The sequence below is a fragment of the Amyelois transitella genome, chromosome 12 (assembly GCF_032362555.1).
Source record: "Amyelois transitella isolate CPQ chromosome 12, ilAmyTran1.1, whole genome shotgun sequence".
Taxonomy (NCBI): Eukaryota; Metazoa; Arthropoda; class Insecta; order Lepidoptera; family Pyralidae; genus Amyelois; species Amyelois transitella.
The window spans coordinates 152,031-168,485 of NC_083515.1; the positions used below are offsets into that span (position 1 = coordinate 152,031).

At 42.6% G+C, this 16,455-nt stretch overlaps 2 protein-coding genes across 2 annotated transcripts in view; one reads left to right on the top strand and one right to left on the bottom strand.

Moving 5' to 3' along the window:
* The first annotated feature begins 914 nt into the window (after positions 1-914).
* On the top strand, positions 915-8,960 carry LOC106136733 (sodium-independent sulfate anion transporter). Its single transcript, XM_060946841.1, has 10 exons — positions 915-1,372; positions 3,042-3,212; positions 3,869-4,089; positions 4,858-4,996; positions 5,652-5,816; positions 6,973-7,134; positions 7,553-7,653; positions 7,903-8,088; positions 8,269-8,410; positions 8,649-8,960. Exons 1-10 carry the CDS (start codon positions 1,111-1,113, stop codon positions 8,798-8,800), a joined length of 1,701 nt encoding a protein of 566 aa, XP_060802824.1. The 5' UTR covers positions 915-1,110; the 3' UTR covers positions 8,801-8,960.
* Positions 8,961-11,524: 2,564 nt separating this feature from the next.
* Positions 11,525-16,455, bottom strand: part of LOC106142332 (uncharacterized) — a 42,743-nt gene continuing 37,812 nt past the window's right edge. The window contains exons 12-18 of the mRNA XM_060946871.1: positions 15,964-16,169; positions 14,920-15,121; positions 14,105-14,245; positions 13,518-13,670; positions 12,732-12,853; positions 12,203-12,341; positions 11,525-11,708 (exon numbers count right to left, since the gene is read on the bottom strand). Of these exons, the coding sequence (XP_060802854.1) occupies positions 11,703-11,708; positions 12,203-12,341; positions 12,732-12,853; positions 13,518-13,670; positions 14,105-14,245; positions 14,920-15,121; positions 15,964-16,169 (969 nt within the window). The 3' untranslated portion in view covers positions 11,525-11,702. The remainder of the gene's footprint in view (positions 11,709-12,202; positions 12,342-12,731; positions 12,854-13,517; positions 13,671-14,104; positions 14,246-14,919; positions 15,122-15,963; positions 16,170-16,455) is intronic.

A 16,455-nucleotide genomic window follows, 5' to 3' on the forward strand; every position in this document is an offset into this window, starting at 1 on the left:
TTCTTGTTTTATTCTTTCTCGTTAATTCTTTAGTAATCTTTACACATGTATATACATAAGTATTAAATGTGAAAATGTTTTATCTGTCTGCCTTCAGCATATTTATCGTATCGTACTCTTAGGTACTTCCACATTTTTAAAATAGGTACGATATATGTATACTTTCTTTTAAAACGACACAACTACTTACATATGTATGCAGGTTTAAATCCCTAATACCGTACCTTGAGGGATGTACTTATAACCCTTTATACATTTTTCTATACTTATATGTAAATAGTAAGCCCTGTTTTAATAGGTATTTATATAGATAGGTGGGAAAGCGTGAGGACTGATAACAATAAACGTGTCACGGTAAAATAAAACCAAGAAAATAAAAAGATACTTAGTTATGACACAAAACAGGTACTTAGGTAGCTATTTATTTTGGCGAGAGGCAAAATTTTCACGGGTAGGCGCGACCCGGGCTAAAATTAAAAATCAATCAAAGTCAATATTTTATTCAGACGATAGACCTTCGCAGGCATAGAAAAAATGAAATCACCTGAGTATTGCCTATGTTCCAGGACACCAAGATATGACCACTATCTATGACTATAAGATTATCTTTCATAAATTAAACTTATCAATGTTTAATTTACTTTATTCTCTTTTGACTTCATAATGAATGTTGTTGTCACAAGCTTTGGAATTAATCTACCAGTGAAAGTCAAATTTCTGCAAAAATGATTTTTGGTGCTAGCATAGAAACCTAACCTTTTTACTGGGTTGTAATTGGCGCCGTCGGTCTGATAAGACCAAAATTCAAGGTTTAAGCGGTCCGCCTCAACATTTTCCACTCCGTATCGAAATCCAGTAGCTCTGTTCAAACAGCGGAAATGGAGCATCTCATTTGATTAATTTATTAAACTGTATTTGTTGCGAGTTCGCTATCACGACCAGACAGCCGCCTTAAACTGCGCAAACAGTTCGCCGAGCTCTCGCAGTCTCGACTCGTTCGCGCCGCGGGCTCGAGGGAGGCGGTTGTAATCATTATAATAAAATATATAATCGCTTGCAAAAAAAAGTTATTAAAAACTTATCTATTTAGTTGAATAATAAAGTGTCGCGATGACCCCGCCGGCGTGGTCGGACGCGGAGGAAGGCGCGTCGCTGTCGGGCAGCCGGGGCGGCGGGCGCGGCGGGCGCTGGCGGCGGCGGCTGGCGCGGCGGCTGCCCGTGCTGCGCTGGGCGCGCCGCTACGACCGGCTGGCGGCCGCCGCCGACCTCGTGGCCGGCGTCACGCTCGGCCTGATGCTGGTGCCGCAGAGCATCGCCTACGCCGCGCTGGCCGAGCGCCCCGTCCAGTACGGCCTCTACTCCTCTTTCATGGGTTTGTTGTTTACGAGTATTTCATTATTTAAGAGTCGTTCGCCATCAACGTACACCGTATACCTGCTTTCCTTTCAAAATATGAGGGCTCTACACACCTGTAATTTTTCCCAGCAACTTGCTCCCCGCATGGTCAAGTTGCAAACGAATTGCAAATTTTGTAAAGTGTGCAAACCTAACCTTACTGAGATTGTGACAAAAAATTTGTTAATGAATAAACACCGAAATTTGGACGTGAAATAAAGTAAAAAGAGAAACAACACCACAACACTCAGAAGGCGGCCAGATTGCTTTTTGAATATATGTACTATCTATCGAATTACATTTTTTTTTTAAAATAGATTTGGCTACATCTACATACACACTACTTACTACTCATACATGCGCTGCTAAAACTTTTTCAAAAAAATTGCAAATTTGTGCGGACTTCATGAAATTAGGTTTGGCCACCTGATATCCCCGGACACCTGCTAAATAAATGAATTAAGTTTAGTCAGCCCAGAAGAACTGTACGGTGCAATGCGAGCATTGTTTAAGTACCTTTATTTTAGTAGATATGTACTTAAAGAAAGGTTGATAGGTACCTTTAGATCAATTAAGACAACTATATTGAAGCAGCAAATGATTAGCGGGCTTTCACCTCGGCTATTGTGATTCCCATTCATTTTGTCCCAGAGATAACAAAACAATTACGCTCATATTCTACAGATACTAGTCTGAATGCTCATTCAACGGTCAGCGGGTAATGTTCCATTCACCAAAACGATAAGAAGAAAAACAAAAAAAAAACAGAACTTTGACACGATCCAACATTTTGATGCCTCTCCATCATCTCTGCACCAAGGAACATTTATTTTATTTTATGCCAAATGTAATCTAGAATAACATAACAAGTAACTTTTTAATCCAAAATTTCGACGAGAGCGAAGCCGCGGGGCGAAGCTAGTTTTATAAATGCGAAAGTTTGTAAGGATGTGTGTTTGTTACTTATTCACGCAAAATCTACTGGACAGATTTGAATGAAAATTGGTATCTACACATGCATACATACATATTGTCACGTCTATATCCCTTGCGGTGTAGACAGAGCCCACAGTCTTTAAAAGACTGATAGGACACGTTCAGCTTTTGGGCTTGATGAAAGAATTAAGATTCAAATAGTGACTGGTTGCAAGCCCATCGCCTTTAAGAATTCCAAGTTTATAAGCTTATCCGTTATCTGCACGTGGTATCTACACGGATAGAATATATCCTAGAATGGAAATAGCGAAAAGTTTCGTTAGAGAATTAGGAGGAAGTTTACGTGAAAGAGGGTATGACCACCGCTCCATCATCCAGCTATCCTAAGAGGTGATGCAACCAGTGTGAGGGTGGACCTTTGAGTCGGGTACAATCGGGGTGGCATTTTTTACTGATTTACTCTATGTTAACAGTTTGTTTACTTTTGAAATAAAATAAAATAAAAAAAAGAATAAGTTAAAATGTACAAAGGGACCGAGACCGCGCCCAACATCTAGTGTTTTAGTGTGAAAGTCCGTTATTCACTTCAAAACCACAGAACTGATTTCCATGACCTACCCAACATCTGTATTCCGTGCCTACCCATAGTGTGGAGTGCACACAGCAACAGCATTTGAGGCGGGCTAGTAGATCCTCGTGGGTGTTTGCAGGCACGATGCTGTACACGTGCCTGGGCACGGTGAAGGAGGTGTCGATCGGGCCCACCAGCCTCATGGCGCTGCTGACGCTGCAGACCTGCCGCGCCCTGCCCGTGCAGTACATGGTGCTGCTGACCTTCCTCTCCGGCTGCGTCGTCATGCTCATGGCCTTGCTGCGGCTTGGTGAGAAAATTTGTATATACCGTATTATTATAAAAATGTGTATCTATCTACATATATATACCTTGTTTGAAATAAGAAAAAGGATTAAACGCGAGCGGAATCGTGGGCCAGAGATAGTTTACTAAAAAACTATTTTTTTATTGAAAGGTACACCGTCATTTACTTACATTTTGAGTTGGTTGCCAATAGAACTTCGGTGGGCAAACGGAATGAAAAGCGTGCTGCACAGCCCAAGTTCCTGGTGGCCGTGGATAACTAACACTTTCTACAGCTATGTATGTTCTTTATATGGATTTCTAACCTATGCTGGCACGGTGAAGGAAAACTGCATAGTGTGGAAACCTGTACACCCAGGATGAGTGGCTGGTAATGGAGTTCAGGTTGATGTTTGTTTGCGTGATCTTGAAAATGAACAACAAGCGTCTAAACTCAATGATTTCATTTTGCAACTGAGGAAGCATGACATGACAGGATCGAACATATAAGTATAAACCAATCAACAGTGACCATGTTACAGTTAAATTTGAGATAATACTTAATAAATACTTCTTTTAATCTCAACTTTATCAATTTACATTTATGCAGTTGCAATCATTATTGAGTCATCCATATAGTTATATATATCTCAATATTGATTGATTGATGTAAAATGTCAGGTGGGCTGGTGGAGCTGATCTCGCCGAGCGTGACGAGCGGGTTCACGTCGGCGACGGCGGTGATCATCGCGGTGTCGCAGCTCAAGGGGCTGCTCGGGCTGCGCTTCCACGCGGAGTCGCTGTGGGAGAACGCGGCCGCCATCTGGGCGCGCCGCCGCCAGCTCAGCTACCCGGACCTCGCGCTCGGCCTGCTTTGCTGCGCCGCGCTGCTTCTGCTCAGGGTAAACTGCACATCAGTACTTCTTCCTTCTGTCTATAGCCTTACCTTATTACATCCTCACCACTCTGGAGAGGATCCCGGAGTATACTCGTACCTTTGACCATGGATCCGGGATTGGGGAGTTGTGTTTTTACACTTTACGACTTGAGTCTCCCATCCGACCTCTATACTGTTTATTTATTTATAATAAACAAACTATACTGTTTTTATAATAAACTGTTATTTAACTTGACTTGTATGAAATCTTGCAAGTTAAATTTAACCAAACTTCCCGTTGTCCAATTCAGTTGGATTAGTACAGTTCTGATGGGATATGATAAGCAAGATATTACATCACAATAAATTGCTACAAAATCATGGGATTGGTGGTTTCCGCTTAATTGGCAACTCGGTCTAATGTAGCACCGAGGAAGTCGCTCTCACTTAGGGGTCGTCCCTCATAAACACCCCTTTGGAAACAAGCCTAAAGTTATTCTCAGTAATTTAACAGTGAGGGTGTTCGCAACAAATCTGGGACTATGTTTCTGTTGTAACTTGGATGGGAACATTGAAAAGGTTAACGTACCTTAATCAAATCAGGATTCTGGCGAAGGGTTAAGGCAAAAGAAGGTACCCTAAACCGATGAGCCTGCACGAACAGATTTGGGAATGTATTGTGGATGAAGCAAAAGCCGCAAGTGGAAACATGTAGTCTTGTCTATCCAACTTCCCCGGGGCTGCGTGTATATATGTACGTAGATGTTTTAAGTATCATGTGTGCTCGTTTCAGAAACTGAAGGACGTGAAGGTGAGCGAGAAGCGCGCGGCGCTGCGCAGGAGTCTGTGGTTGGTGTCGATCGCGCGCAACGCGCTCGTGGTGCTCGCCGCCTCCGTGTTCGCGTACGTGCGGCCTGTCGTGCGGCTCTCTGGCAAGTCTCATGCCCTATTCTATCCCTACGGGCAGACAGAGCTGACAATCTTGGAAAGACTGAAAGGCCATGTTCAGCTGTAAAGCTTAATGGTGGAATTGAGATTTAAAGAGTGACAGGTTGCTAGCCCATCGCATCAAAGTAGAGTCGTTTATTAGCCCTTTTCCTTGATTACCTTTACGTTCTGCCGGGAGCAAAGCAGCTGGCAAACAATACTTACGGTTTTTTCTTCACAATCAGACCGATATAGAAGCTGATCTTATGACTTTCATAACTGAAATTTTAATCAATCATTCACTCCCTAATCTCACTCTTTAGGGTGTTGCAAACGTTAATTGAATATATTTGATAGCGTGGTCAGAAAGTATGTCACATGTAGCGATTATATGCCAAATAGGTATAATCCATACTAATTTTATAAATGCCGAAGTAAGTTTGTTACCTCCTCACACCTCTTCGCGTTATCTACTGAATCAATCTTTTTGAAATATTCTCGTATAAAAAGTCTGGAGAACGACATAGGGCACCTTTCATCCCGGTAAAAACCATAGTTCCTCTTGTATTTTGCAAAAAACTTGAATTTGATTGAAAAGTGGCGCTAAATTCGCGGGTGCCGTCAAGAAGAGTATAAAGAGTGGCGTTGTTCTGTGCGCAGGAGTGGTGGAGCCCGGGCTGCCGGCGCTGCGGCTGCCGGCCTTCAGCGTGAGCGCGGGGAACGCCACCGCGGGCTTCGGCGACATGGTGCGCGAGCTGGGCGCCGGCGTGCTCATGGTGCCCGTGGTCATGGTGCTCGCCAACATCGCCATCGCCAAGGCTTTCAGTGAGTGTCGCACCGAGTTGGTTGCAGCGTCCGCGCAGTTAACATTACACTCTAAAATAATCGTGTGTGTCAGAATCGCGGGTGTACCTCACGGATTTAAATATCTGTTTTGGATTAAATACGTACCTGATGTGTACCTCAGTGTACCTATTCTAAAAATCTGTGTACCTCCTTCTATGTAAAGATTTTTTAATAAAATAGGTACACACGCCATCCTGACGTCAGGATGGCGGGTGTACCTCTAGTTAGCATCTGAGGTAAGTAAACTGTAAAAAATATTTTCATTGACGTCGTTTTTATTTTATAAAACTAACTACAGTATAAATAACTAAAAATAAATGAATTCAAACAGGTGTCATTAATATAATTTATTTTATTTTTGTTTTTTTTTTATTTATTTATTTAATTTCTTTTGTCATTTTCCCAGTAACCTTTATATCTTTTATTTATTTAATATTTGTTTCTGCGGGTACACAAGAGGTACCAAATCTGCATATACAGTTTACTTACCTCAGATGCTAACTAGAGGTACACCCGTGGTCCTGACGTCAGGATGGCGGGTGTACCCATTTTATTTTAAAATCTTTACATAGGAGGTACACAGATTTTTATGATAAGTACACTGAGGTTACACATCAGGTACGTTTTTAATCCAAAACAGATATTTAAATCCGTGAGGAACATCCGCGATTCTGACACACATAAATAATCCTTCTAGTTGTCTCTTATTCTAAGTAAGTAGTAAGTAAGTAAATTATGTAAAGTATAGCGCGAAAGGTGAGGTCAGCTTGTATGAAGAGAACTAAGAATATGAATAAAGTGAACGGGAACGAGGCAAGTGGAGAGACAAAGTCTCTATCTACCGCTCCGGGAAATAGACGTGATTTCCATCTCTTCCATTAAACACATGGTAAACTGATTCGATTTTGTTCCAAAGGTCCCATAGGGCAAGTGACATCTTATGAATTTATGTGTCGTCATCAGTTTGTTACCTCTTCTTCTGCACTGACGCCTTGGAAGCGGCAGTAAACTTAGTTTTAAGTAATTTATTTGACGTCAACCAATGTTGTTAAACCATACGTTTTGACAATTATTAAGCGATAGGAAGTATATCGTATAATAATGGAAAAAAATTTAGAATTTTGTCGTTGTGCAGCGGCTGGCGGCCGGGTGGACGCCTCGCAGGAGATGCTGACGCTGGGGCTGTGCAACGTGGCGGGCTCGCTGGTGGGGGCCATGCCCAGCTGCGGCGCCTTCACGCGCTCCGCCGTGTCGCACTCGTCCGGCGTGCGCTCGCCCGCCGCCGGCCTCTACGCCGGTGACTATCTCTTACCACCTCGCTGCTTCCAACAGCGGTGCTGGAACTGATAATTGCCATGATACTGTCTAATCTTTGATAGGGGAGAAACCCTAAGAAGTTATAAGTATTATGTATTGGTCAAATTGACGTCGAATCTGACTGTTGAGTCACCAATTTAAATTCAAAAATTCAAATTTCTTTTTCTCCACAATCTATGTACTTATAAATATATTAACAAAATAAACAATATGTTGCAAATTACATTTAAGTTTGTGAGAGACTGGTGGTAAATTAAGCAGAGCTTGTATCTCAGTACACCAGCCTCTAAAATTAACATTTTCATATTGAATTCTGAGATTTATTCACAGCTTTGCTGCGGCCGCTGGTCGGATGCTTTTAAGGCCTGCTTGCCTAATTGTGGGCTGTATGTTTGCAGGCGTGATCACGCTGCTGGCGCTAGCGTTCATGACGGAGTGGTTCTGCTACATCCCCACCGCCTGCCTCTCCGCCGTGCTCATCTGCGCAGTCATCTTCATGGTGAGTGTGTTCCTGAGCAGTTAACTAGGTATGCAAACGGGAATTAACGCGCACATACTGTTTTTGATATTCGCGTTCATTCCTGTTTGCATACATTAATCATGCAACGCGAAAGTTTAAACGTATTATTAATGCTGTTGTTGTTTATTATTAATGTTTGCTAGGTCCCGGAGCCGCGGTAGTAAAAATTATGCCATTTATAACCAACTTTTACCTTTTCTCTGTCTATTTGAACCTTTCTCTTGACAGATCGACTTGGGCACAGTTAAAACGTTGTGGCGCGAGAGTAAGTCGGAGCTGGTGGTGTTGAGCGTGACTTTCGTGGTGGGGGTCACCAGAGCGGTGGAGCTGAGCGTGCTGGCGGGCACGCTGACCAGCCTGGCGCTGCTGGTGCGGGCGCTGGCGCGGGCGCCCGTCGCCGTCAGCGTGGACAAGGTGGGACAGTGGGCAGGCGCACAGGCTACAACGCTGCTCATTTTACAGTTTTTATTCAAAACGCAGATACAGATAATTCAGTGTATTCAATCATATTATTAAGTAATACACATTGTTTTAACACTTGTAATCATTCCTATTTGTGAAAATAAAAACAATGAGGTCGGCGGTGTGTCGCAGGGCGGCGCGGTGGTGGTGACGCCGCCGGGCGCGCTGCTGTACGTGAACGCGGAGCGCGTGTGTGCGCGCGCGCAGGCGGCCGCCCGCCGCGGCGCGCCGCTGCGGCTCGACTGCCGCCGCGTGGCGCTGCTGGACCACACCGCTGCACAGGTGACCTAAACTGTTTTCAATGTACCCAGTTCATAGTATCAAATTGTTATTTGTCCCCAATAAATAAAACAAAACTTTTTTTTGACTATAAGAACATAGTTTGCCTGAAGGGCATTTACTATTACAGCGCGCGGTTTTAGGCGAGAGCTTGACGCTCCTCCAACAACCTTTTCGGCAAACGCGCACAAGGGGCTCCCAGAAACCTGATAATTAACAGTATTTATTGCAACGCGCACAGGCATTGCACCGGCTGAGAGCGACGCTGTCGGCGCGCGGGCAGCAGCTGGTGGTGGAGGGCGCGCGGGGGGAGGTGGCGCGGCGGCTGGCCCCCCGCCACCCCCGCCACTCCGACACCGCCGACATTTCCGACGCAGATAAATGAGTTCCGTTCACATTACACATTTGCGGAGTAAAACCATTAATTGGTCGTCACTAGATGTTTCAGTGTCGATGCCTAACATTAATTACCTATATAAAATATTTAGTTTGTAACTTTGTAAATAGCATAATTTAAAAAGTAAAGTAAATCTTTTTTATTATTATTTAATTCTTTCTTTGTAACATGCTTCATCTGTACATGAAAAGAGAAGCAGCTGGCACTCAATTATGAAGACCTTTCAGTTCACCCGGTGTGGACCACTAGCATTTTTCTTTGTGCCTTTGTCCTAACAGACCAGTAAGGAAGCTTGCACAATAGAACGTGCTTATATCTCCTTAGTCGCCTCACATGGTGGCTACTTTACCATGTATGTCAGTTTGTTTACATTCTTCTCTTTTTGGTGTAAGTTTTGGCTACATTCTCACCTCTCTAAAGAACAGCGTAAGGGATGATCCGCCTGTGCCCAGACCCCTAGAATTGAGATGTCAATGATCTACCCAAACTTTGCAGGGAAACTTCACCTATATTGGACCACGTTTACACGCAGTTGCCAATGTGCAGGTTTCCTTACATAGACAGTAGGAGCAAGCTGCGAGTCTTGATTTTAGTCACATATTTTGACCCTTCTACCACTGATGCTAAAAATCATACATAAGCATCGGAGACGTTGGTACCCGACGTATCTCTCTGTCATTTCTTAGGATTAAACTGACCGAAATTGAAAGGTCAAGTCAGCTGGATAGCATGTGTATCAGAATCGCGGGTGTACTTCACGGATTTAAATATTTGTTTTGGATTAAAAACGTACTTGATGTGTACCTCAGTGTAACCTAAAAATCTGTGTACCTCCTTCTATGTAAGATTTTAAATAAAGTAGGTACACCCGCCATCCTGACGTCAGGACCGCGGGTGTACTTCTAGTTAGCATATGTATACATACAGTTAACTTACCTACATGGTAAGTTAACTGTATGTATATGTAGATTTGGTACCTTTTGTGTACCTGCAGAAACAAATATTAAATATTTAAAAAATATTAAAGGTGCTGTGCTGAGTAAATAAAAAAAAAAGATTTTTTCTGACGTTGTTTTTATTTTATAAACAGCCAGTACACCCGCGATTCTGACACACATTGGATGGCTCATTGATGGATTAAGATTTAGAAAATGTCAGGTTACCAGCCCACCACCTAAAAGGAGAATCTTGCCTTCTATAACAGGCTGGCAAAGTGTCATTTGCCGATGACATTTCTTAAAACATTAGATCGCCATCGCGAAAATGTTGTACATACCCCTGTTTACCATTCCAACCTGACATAGGTACCTACTACTGGAAGGTTGAGTGTGTTCAAAATAAGTTTTAAGGAATAATAGTAGTTGCAAAACTACAGTGGGGTGCTCATATTTCTAAACATTCCAATAGACTTCTTACCTCTGCCGCTGACGCTGTTACAAAGATTCGACAATTAGCAGATGCAGCTTCAGCTAGATTTGTTTCAGCATTCATAGCTCCTTCTCATATGTTTCAGTTCGCGGCTGATCTTACTATAATCTAATTAGCAGTTCACGCGATTTACAGTTAAAAACCAAGAGACCGTTAATGCCGTGTGGTACCCGGCACCAATGAAAAAAGAATAGGACCACTCCTTCTCTTTCCCATGGATGACGTAAAAGGCGACAAATGGATAGACTCAAAAACTTGGGATTCTTCTTTTAGGGGATGGGCGAGCAACCTGTCACTATTTGAATCTCAATTCTATTATTAAGCCTAAAAGCTGAACGTATCTTATCAGTCTCTTCAAGACTTTAAGGTCTGTCTACCCCGTATGGGATATGGACGTGACTATATGTATGTGGATTCGTTAAGAAGTTTAAAAGGAAATAAATACGTGCCGTACCTAGTTTTCCAGTAATTATACATTTGATATTATAATAAAAAATATGGGGAAAGAGATGAAGTGGTCCTATTGTAAAGAAGTACCAGAAACCATATGGCACCAAGGCAGATGTTGTGACTCAATGTGAGAGAAAAATATGTTTGTCTGAATAAATCAATTTATTACAAAAAAACATTTAAGGACACAAAATACCGAACAGAGAGTAATACGAGGTACACAACACAGACTAAAAAGACGTGTGATACAAATAATTTAAGAACACTTCGTGAATTGATTCGATGGCGTCCATTACTATCCAAAATCACAATACGATTACGACAGCGTGTTGAGAGTTGCTGTTATTTGGCCCTTTTACTGAAAACAAAATAAATGTCAAACAGCCCTGAGCATTAGCCGTCAACCAGAGGCTGGTTACCTTTGTTACATTCATACATAAAATCACGGCTCTCTCCCTCCGGGAGACTCCGGGAGATACTGAATATGTCCACTTGCCACGATAACTGACTTGCGAGACTTGGTTCTTTACAGCATGTTTTTCATGGAAATATCACTTTGTTATCTTAAAAAACAGGACAGAAACTAAAAAAACCCTTAATTTAGACACTAAACACTAATTATATTCTAAATTGGACGGTACCTTAAAAGGTCTGCTAAATGTGCCGTGGACTATTGACGATCAGTCAGTGAGTGAAAACGGGTTCAAATTAAATGAAATTTTAGACATACCGTGTTTATACAATGCTTGCTCAGCTACTGGAAGTTCAGGCATTTTTCGTTTTTTATTGGGGGTGAAAAGGATGCTTCGGCCGCTTGTTTGTTCCACTTGATATGGTTGTGGACGCTCGACAGATATTTTTGGCTTCATTTTGTGTTGTCTAGGATCCTCTATATCGATTTTTTGCCAATATTATTTTACAGACATCGGTCAGGTAGTAGGTACCGGGAGCTTACAGTAGTCAGGTCGATGCTCGAGTGTTAACCGACGGCCGCCTCGTCTTCAAGCCACAGTTAATACTGAAAATAAAACAAATGCACGAGCATTTGTCATTACAAATTATTCTTGCCCGTCAAGTATCATATAGGTACATAAATAAATAAAATACGTGGGGAATCAAAATGCAGGGTAATAAGAATAAACCTGCAGTTTTGCCAGTATTGCATCGACAATTTTGTGTAATCAATTTATGTTCGCAAGGAACATTCATGTTAAATTTGAGCTTTCTATCCATTTCGGCTGTCCATAGTGTTAGTGTGTCATAAGTCAGTAACGCAAGCCGGGAAACCCTCGCTCTGACCACTATACCAACAGATACGTGCGCGGGGCCAAAGTTATCTTACCCTAGACTCATCTTATATGGGAAAACATTTTTAGGTGAAATATAGGAAAAACGAATTCTTCCAGACATGGGACCCAGCTGAATCTAATTTCGTCGGAGCAGTGTCCGAGAACGAGAGTTCAAATATGTTTACAAATGATTGGTCGTTCAATAGGACAGGATATAGTATACCTTGTGGCAGCAGTGGGCGTCGGGCGGCGGCGCGGGCAGGCGCACGTCGTTGCAGGCGCCCGCGCACAGCCCGCGCGCGCCGCCGCGCCGCCGCTCCTTGCGCGCGCGCCGCTCGAACCGCTTCACCGCGTCGTAGGCGCTGCGGCACATGCGAAACAAAGCGAGTAGTGGGCGACCGCTAGCCTCGTGCTGGAGATAGCGTTCGGCACGGACGCGCAAACATGGATAAACCCAACCCTTTCACTACTGGCTTGGCGTCAGCTTGCGAGGCGGGCCCACCAAATGAGGAACAGGCACAGAATAAGAAATGTATTATTAAAAAAAAAGTTAGAATCCCAAGTTTATAAGCCTTCTCATTGATCTCCTTTATCAACGGTTGCGTGATACTCGTAAATAAAAATATTTACCTACTTGAATTTTATATACCATGCCCATAAAATATATAATTTTCAATGGCTTCTGAGAGTTGCTTATCCAGGTTGGTGGGCCATGTCGGAGAAGTTATTTCTTAACATATTGTTGACCTTACCGCACGACCTCGGGCCCGGGGTAAGGGTCCGTCTGCAGGAAGATGCGCGCGAGTCTGCGGCACACCGCCAGCATGCCCAGCAACACCAGCATGCTCCACAGCAGGCTCAGCCACACGCCGTGCTGCATCAGAGGCGCGGGTTAGCGGCGAGCAGCACGAACGTTGTCAAACCGGGGACAAGGTTACAACACAGCACCTGGGTGACCGAGTTGTGCTCGGTGGACGTCAGAAAAAATTAACTAACGGGATAAACAGAGTCTACAGTATCACAAAATCCAAAACTGATTCACGTAATGACATTTTGCTGGCCTTAAAAATAGTTAAAAAAACTATTCCTTGCTGAGAATCGTTACCGGGCCCGCCGACGTAGAGCCGACGTGAAAACCGGTGGCTTTAACCACTGCACTATTGAGGCACGCTATTGAGGCGCAAAAACCAAATAAATCGATCTCGATGTATGGGAAAATGTTTTAAGATGAAAAATTGAAAAACCTAATTTTCTTGGATGGAGACTGTTTCTGTATGCACTAATGTTTCAAATTTCAACGCAATCGTTAAAGAAGTATGTAATTCAACTTTCAGTGCAATTTCAGTTAAAAAAAAGAGTAAAATTTACTTTGAATATACTCAATTAAATACATCCCTCGAAAAATAAAACAGAGACTATTTAGATTTTGGGAAAGTTATGTTGATTTATCTACGAAAATACGAATTTTTCCTTTAAGTAATGATTTGATTCGTGTTCAGTACTATAGCGGGAAAATAAATAAAACAGTGAACACTCACGACTGGCCACAGCACGTGCTCGCACAGGGCCAGCCGCGCGCTGCGCACCACGGGCGGCATGAAGTGGCCCGCCGGCGTCGCCAGCGTCGCCACGATGTTGTCGTAGAAATGCAGCGTCTCCTCTGTTATGTCCTTCGCCTCCCGCAACAACGTCTGGGGGAAATGTACTTGCGTCTTGAACGGTATTACCACACGGCTCAATTCTGTGTGGAGATTCATTACTCCTTTGAGATGACAAGCATCTCCTTTGTTTTCATTGCACAAAATACAAGTGCACAATAGATTGAAGAAGCATTATCTAGCAGTTAACAGGTGGCAGTTAATTTATCTTTGTAAAATTGTATCTATGATGAAGTAACTGTTCAAAAATGTATTATTTAATTTACACAGTTACTGTTGCCGCTATAAAAAGTAACAATTTGAGAGGCGAAAAAGTACGACCGTCTTTTGTTAATTTTCACGACAATGATTTCAGATAAGTTTAGATTTTTATATTACGTTTTAACTTGTTGTTTTATTTAGTTTAACCAACACGTAATTATTTTACATTTTGATAAATAATGACGTGGTCATGTAGTGACACTCACAGCCTTGATTTGTTCGCCAGCTCCCTCTCGCAGGTACCACTCGGTTTCGTCCAGCTCCGTCATCATCTGCTCTATGGCCTCACTCAACGTCACGTTAGTGATGTTGAAATGGCGAGCTTCGTACAACTTGCGCGTTGTTGTCTGATAATAAAAATAATCATATTTTACTACTTATTTATTATCTGCTTACATACATCTGTAAGATCTTCCGCCGGGCGTCAGGCCCGGACGATGTTGAGCGGAGGTTGTATCTATGCTGCGATCTGTGACATCTTTGCCTCCGCAATGTATACTCTGCTATTGGTTGCGGGCGCCGTATTCGCTTTGAGTGGCTGATGGTGTGTGACGTTTGAGAGGTGACCACAGTACTCGCCCGGGACCGGAGGTCTGAAGTCTTGTCATACTGTGCAATCTGAAATTGTGTGTGCTTACAAGGGCAACGAGGAGGACTTTGAGAAGCCCTCACTCACTCCGGGCTCACTATACATACCTACAAATAGTCACGTCTGTATCCCTCGAAGGGATAGGATTGATTGGTCACGTTGAGCTGTTTGGCTTAATGATAGGATTGAGATTCAAATAGTGATAGGTTGCTAGCCCATCGCCTAAAACAAGAATCCTAGGTTTAAAAGTCTATCCCTGAGTCGGATTTTATGACAACCAATCGAAAGAGATGGAGTAGACCTATTCTATAGTACCGGGATCATGCATGCACCTATTTTATACCTTAACAGATTTTAAATACTGAGAGAATTTTTTTCTTTTTTTATAACAACAAAACTTTATCGGCTGCATTGGTGTACATCGTTTCTCACATTGAGTTTTTGCGAAAGCTGCAGCATGGGCAGGATGGTGCGCTGGCGCAGGTCGCGCAGGCCGGCGGCGGCGGCGCGCAGCCCGGCCGGCGCGCGCCCCCCCGCCCCGCGCGCCGCGCGCTCCAGCGCCTCCGCCAGCTGCGACACCGTCTGCAAGGCGCTGGTGTGCCGCTCCGAGTTCGTCTTCAGCGCTGCTGGAATTCTGAACACAAGTACCATTGCAATTATTATACATTTCTCCTAATTCCTCCGATGTTTCCTCTCCTCTCAACGATGATAGACCTTATTTGTTTTGGCTAAGTACATGGCCAGTGACCAAAAAACAATGGCTTTGGTTTTCAAAATAAAATACAATCAAATCAAGCAAAGAGTCGACATGGGCGAACTGGTCATTTTCTATTTAATTTTAGTTTTGTGATTGCACTGTCAAGATCTGAGTCGCAGATACATGATTCACGAGATCAAATTGAACAATTACAAAAAATCATTTGCACGGGCTGTAAGTAGCAGGGGTGATGTGCAAACTAGTAACATTTGTACGCGACAACGCCTACATACCTACATTAATTTTTGGAGTAAGTGTCCTCAAAAATACAAATAGGTATGTAATACGAAAACAATATAAGTACTTCCTAACTTTATTTATGTGTATGTGATAGATTGTACACAATACGATTACTCGTCGCATACTAAAGCAAAGCCTCTTATTTTCTTTTTTAATATTTGCATATTTGGTACCGTGTGGTTCCCAGCACTTTAGAATAGGACCTCCATATCAATCCCATGGATGTCGTAAAAGGCGACTAATGGAGCGGTTAAATAAGCTTGGGATTCCTCTTGTAGGCGATAGGCTAGCAAACTGTCACTGTTTGAATCTCAATTCTATCAGTAGGTAAGCCATACAGCTGAACGTGGCCTTTCAATAATAATTTAAGGCCTTTTATATGTATGTATGTATGTACATATACATATTCTTTTTTAAACCGGGTTTCATACTTGTTATTAAAAAGTTTATATAAGAAAAAAAATATGATTCTTGTATACCTCTCATCAGCGAGGTTGGAGAATGGAATTTGAGCCAGAATCCGCAGCTTTCGCCTGGTACTGTCTTTCAGGTGATTGGCGGGAACATCCAGCTTTATAGGAGGTAGCTCCTTCAATATTTTCATGTATTTCTTTATAACGGTTGCGCTGTTGTTAAGATAAATTTTGTATTTGTCCATCCCAAAGAGGCGCCGGACTTGAAACGTCTGCAGAAGTGCTTTAGTTAGCAAAAGTTATTTATTTTATTCAGTATTCATATTAAAACAGAATATTATTTACGTGTGGACGTCCGCTAAGAAGTGAGCATATGAAAATCTCAAAATACATGCACGAGATCAAATACCACAATTCTTAAATACCGTAATTCGAAAAGCCAACTATTTAGATATAAAAATACTTCACACATCTTATGGTAATGTATGCGAACGGAAATTAATAATGAAGCAACGCGAAAGTTTAAAAGTTTTAATAATACCTTATGCTTTAATACCT